The sequence below is a fragment of the Haplochromis burtoni genome, unplaced genomic scaffold (assembly GCF_018398535.1).
Source record: "Haplochromis burtoni strain Fernald_Lab_line unplaced genomic scaffold, NCSU_Asbu1 Contig_2083, whole genome shotgun sequence".
NCBI classification, from domain to species: Eukaryota; Metazoa; Chordata; class Actinopteri; order Cichliformes; family Cichlidae; genus Haplochromis; species Haplochromis burtoni.
In genome coordinates, this window is record NW_024584444.1 from 1 (window position 1) to 5,074 (window position 5,074).

Genomic DNA, 5,074 nt, shown 5'->3' on the forward strand with positions numbered 1-5,074 from the left:
GGTAAATAACCTACAAGAATGTTGTTGTCTGAAAATCCAAAAGATTTAACGAACTGACTAAGACATCAGTTTATTCCACCTTTTTGTTTCCTTTATTGGAAATGTTCGGTTTTATGCGTTTTGTTTTTTTCTTAATCTTGTTGTTCTGAAGACGATGTTACAAACTGAAAGTCTCTGTTAGCTGCAGAGCTCTGAAACTTCACACAGCTTTGGATGATAACATGGAGAAAGGATGTGGAGATGTTCACACTTCTGCTAGAAATCATCTTCTAGTTATTGTGAAAAGGACTGTATAAGGACCAGTCTGTTTACCATTTACTGAGTTCTGATCTTTGACGTGTATCTACAGCACTAACCTTTGACAGTCAGCTTCACGTGTTTCTCATCAGGATGTTTCCCTCCCTGCTGTAGATGGTGCAGGTGTAGGTGTTTGTGATTGTCGGGTATTTCAGGGTCAGACTGAAGTCTCCGAGCTTCAGCAGATTTTTCCTCATCTTGGTTCTGGCTTTAAAATCTGGGTGCTGGTATTCAGGCTTGTCAGAGCCGTTCTCATACACGTGGACCTTTCCATTTTTATCCGTCCACTCCACTTTACCATCTGCAGGCAGGCGAACTGTGGCTTTACAGGGCAGCAGGACAGACTCCATCCCTGAATCTACCTCCACCTTGTAACCTTTGAGGACAACAAAGCACAACATGATGACATCAGCAGCAGCTGTGATGGTCACATGACCTCCCTGTCCCTCCTTGTCTTCTAGTCTCAGTCAGATTGTGTCTCAGTTTGTTCCTGATGTGTTCCTGACTCGTTCTTTGGTAACTAGTCTGCAGCGTCCTGTAAAGTGCTGCAGACATGTTGGATGAAGAAGCACAGACAGACTGAGCCTCCACAGTCGGCCATGTCTCACACACATCAGCACAGAAACCATGAAGATCTCATGTGTCTGAACATCTGAAGCTCTCCACCACATGACTGAGCACAACTCAAGGAGGAACATTTACTGAAGCTGCTGCAACATTTACTGTCAGCACATGTTTCCATGTCAGCTGCTGTTTACCACCACAGAAGAAGAACAGCTTGTCCACATGCAGCCTCTGTGTCAGATCAATGCAGTGAAGCACACACACTGTTTAGTAAAGTCATGTTGTGGAGCTGTTTCACTGATCAATGACTGAGTCTGAAGGAGGTTTTCTGACTTCTGGAACAAACCTGGAAGTTTCTCTTCAGCTCTCTGTATCAGCTGTTTGTAACTCTCAACTCTTTCAGCTTCTGGAACAAGTTTGTGTGAGCCACAGTCAAGGAGCCACCAGAGGACACCTGCTGACCATCGGCATTATGGGTAGTGTAGTAGGAGACACTCACCTGACATGAAATAGTGCCGGAAATAAGATATGAGACCTCCAGAAATCCCAATAAGAACCAGGAGGCCCAAGAGAACCAGGAGAGCTGTGGCCCAGGATGGAAATGGTTCTGTGGAAAAATATAAAATATAACAACATAAACGCTGAACTCTGACCTAAATCCATAGCTGGACTGGCCATCGGGCATACCGGGCATTTGCCCGGTGGGCCGCTGGCGATTTTTTGTTTTTATGGGCCGATCGATTTTTTTTTTTTGGAAGGGTATAAATAATGAAAGGTGTTGGATTGGCCAATTGGTCATGATCGACTCTGGGCTGGACCAATTACAGCCGAGGAGGTCGGATGCACCCTCCCCCTTGTTTAGCAATCTTATAGACGAACTAAAGAAAATGGAGAACAAAAAAAGGAAAGGAGGTGCAGAAAAAATTAGGGCCAAAAAGAAACAAGCCCTTCAGGCAGACGCTGCCAAATGTGTAAAAATAACTGAATTGTTTGGCGGTAGCTATGGCATAGCTTCCACAGATTTAGCAACATCAGCAAGTGGTGGAGGCCAGCAGGTGGATAAGGGAAAGGGGAGGCAAGAGGAGGAGAGACCCGAGGCGGCCGCCGGTGTTGTGCCAAAAAGTGATTTCCAATGTTTCCGTGTATTTTTTATGTGTAATATCTTTACGTATGTTGGTAAATAGACTTCGGTGAACAGCGTTTACAAAGGGGTTATATATAGAATTAAAAAATTATCTGTTTTTTCAAGTATCTTTACAACTCTGTGTTATTGTACTTACATTATAACCAATCCGGTCCTTTATCCCCACTTAAAATATTTTTACAGAACTATTGTAATATTTGCTGCCATTTCTGCTGTCCTCTTGGCCAACTTACTCTTACAAAAGACATTTTTAATGTTAATGAGATTTTTTTAACTGCATAAATAAAGGTTATATAAAGTTTTTGGCAAATACCGGAAACCACTTTTTGGCACAACACCGCTCATAGTGGCAGAGGAACTGAACTTCAGGTAAGAAGTTATGACCTGCTGTCTGTCTGTGTCAGATATAAACCAAGTTTAGTTGGAGTTTGTTTTCGTTGTGCTGACTTTTTACAGTCGCTTAGAATAACTGGTACTGCGTACTAGCTAGCATGACGGAGTTTATATACTGCTGGGCGGGTGCTATGAAGTTACTGATAGTAAATTTTATTTTATGCTTAAGGTTAGTTTCTCAAACTCCTCAAAATCTTAACAAATTGTGCCAATCCTTACATGTTGCACCAGCTGATTTATCATCAAAAGTGGAGAAGTCTGTGACAGAGGAGACAGAAGAGCAGCAGAGAGAGATGGAGAGATGACTTTATGTCATCCATGAGGGATGCATTTGACATATGTTTCACATATTATAGCCCAACAAGTTACTTATAGCAATTTAAATACGAGCAATCAGTTTTTGGCAGACAATCACTTTTTGGCACAACACCGGCTATTGCAGTTAATAATACAACAGCTTCTTGCCATTTTTTGTGTTTCTTTTTATCGCTGTGTAACTGAGTTCAATTGAAAGCCTGCATGCGCTAGTACCTCTTGCCACAAGTTCCCAGAATCCTTTGCGGTTTTACCCCTGAATGACGTCACATTTTTGGTGGGCCGGTCTCTAGTCAAAATGCCCGGGCCGATTTTTTGTCCCAGTCCAGCCCTGCCTAAATCTACAACATTAACATCTGACCTTTATCTACATCTCTGACCTTTGACCTGCAGCACTACTTTCTGTCTCAGGATGTCTTTGTCCCTGTAGATGGTGCAGATGTATCCTCCACTGTCTCCATCTGTGGGCTGTTTCAGGGTCAGACTGAGGTCTCCAGTTCTCAGCAGGTCTTCGTTCATCTTCGTTCGGTCTCTGTAAAGTCCATCCTGTTTCTTAAGGTGGTCACTTCTCTTTGAATAGACATAAACCACTAGGTCAGCATGAGTCCACTCCACTGTGGTGTCCTCAGGCAGCACAAGATTTGTTTTGCAGGGTAGAATGATGAAGTCTGACATTTTCCATGTTGTCACCTCCTCTTGGTCGTCTATGAGGACAAGAAACACATTATCAACTACAAAAAACAGTGCAGTATAATAGTGGTGGTAACTGGAACATGATGGAGCAAGTACTGCTTCCATCTTTTCAACCCATCAGTACATTCCCATCTATGTCCTTAATTACCCAAACAGACTGTATATCATTTGAGCTCTCTGCCTAGCCAGTCGATAAAGTACTTTTCTCCTTCAATTGTGTTCAGCCTGACAGTAAACTCACTCTTGGTTCTACCCGTACCCTCCCAGCATGCCTGTCTACTTTCCTCATCCCTATAACTATCCTATTCCACCACTCAGTCTCCTTGTCCTCTTTCTCTGTCCAGAGAATAACCCAAATACTACTCTGAGCCTCTCCTGGCTGGACGAACTCCTCACCCTTCAGAGGAATCCCATTTCTGCCACTTGTATCTGCAATCTTGTTCTTTCGGTCACTACCCACAGCTCATGACCATAGGTGAGGGTAGCAATGACAATCGACCAGTAATTCAAGAGCTTCGTTTTTGTGCTCAGCTCTCTCTTCATCATGTTGGACAGGCACAGCATCCAAATCGCTGCAACCACAGCAGTAATCCGTCTGTCGATCTCTCCCTCCCCTGACTACTGAACAAGACCCCAAGATACCTAAACTAAATTAAAAAATGATCAGAAAGTAAATACTCAAAGTAAAGATATCAAAAAGTTCTACTTAAGTACGGTAATAAAGTCTTTGAGCTTCATTAATTCCCACCTCCACTGTCATATCCATTGCTCTTTGATACTTTCATGGACATATCCAAAGGCGATGGATCCCAACCTGAGACTCTTTTTCACATCTACTAACTGGATGAAACTTTTAAATGACTCAACTATTTCTAGCCTTAAAAACACTATTTTCACACCAGTACCTACAATTTCAAATCACCATTCAAATTCTTCTGTTAAGCCTATTGAATGTCAGGTTTTACTGTGTATGCATTCTGGGTTTGTTGTTGACCTTTGACCTGCAGCTGTATATCTGTCACTCTCAGCTCTTCTCTCCCATCACTGATGGAGCAGGTGTAGTTGCCACTGTCAGTCTTTGTTGGTTTCCTCAGAGTGAGGCTGAAGTCTCCAGTGTCCAGAGCATCAGGCCTCATTGATGTGCGCCCGCTGTAACGCTGGTTTTGCCCTCCAAAATCATCTCTTCCTTCTCGCTGTAGGTGGACAGATTTGGGATGAAGATCACTCCGAGTCCAAATCACTGCAGGGTACTCAGGTATAATACCTGAGAACTGACAGGGCAGCAGGACAGATTGTTCCCCTTCATTCACCTCCACTACCACAGCCAGGGCATGCTGGGAAACTGAGGACACAGAAATAAAAATTCACTGCATGCTGTGGGATTGTCTCACAAACCAAATCACAGTCATTTGGGCAGAACTTTGTGCCATCAGAAACTGAATTTGAGTAAGTTATATTGGCATTTAAATTGCATCACAACAGTAGTCGCCTCAAGGCGCTTTATATTGTACAGTAGATCGTACAATAACAGATACAGAGAAAAACCCAACAATCATATGACCCCCTATGAGCAAGCACTTTGGCGACAGTGGGAAAGAAAAACTCTCTTTTAAAAACTCTTAATACACCAAAGAATCACATGACAAGCAACAGGGGTGGGTAAAGCGT

The 5,074-nt window shown here is 43.0% G+C and overlaps 1 protein-coding gene across 1 annotated transcript; it reads right to left on the minus strand.

The window, feature by feature from the left end:
- Positions 1 to 371: 371 nt before the first annotated feature.
- LOC121813621 lies at positions 372 to 4,765 on the minus strand. Its single transcript, XM_042217502.1, has 4 exons — positions 4,401 to 4,765; positions 3,094 to 3,417; positions 1,361 to 1,468; positions 372 to 673 (listed from the first exon to the last, which is right to left on the minus strand). Exons 1-4 carry the CDS (start codon positions 4,540 to 4,542, stop codon positions 372 to 374), a joined length of 876 nt encoding a protein of 291 aa, XP_042073436.1. The 5' UTR covers positions 4,543 to 4,765.
- Between the last annotated feature and the right edge of the window lie 309 nt (positions 4,766 to 5,074).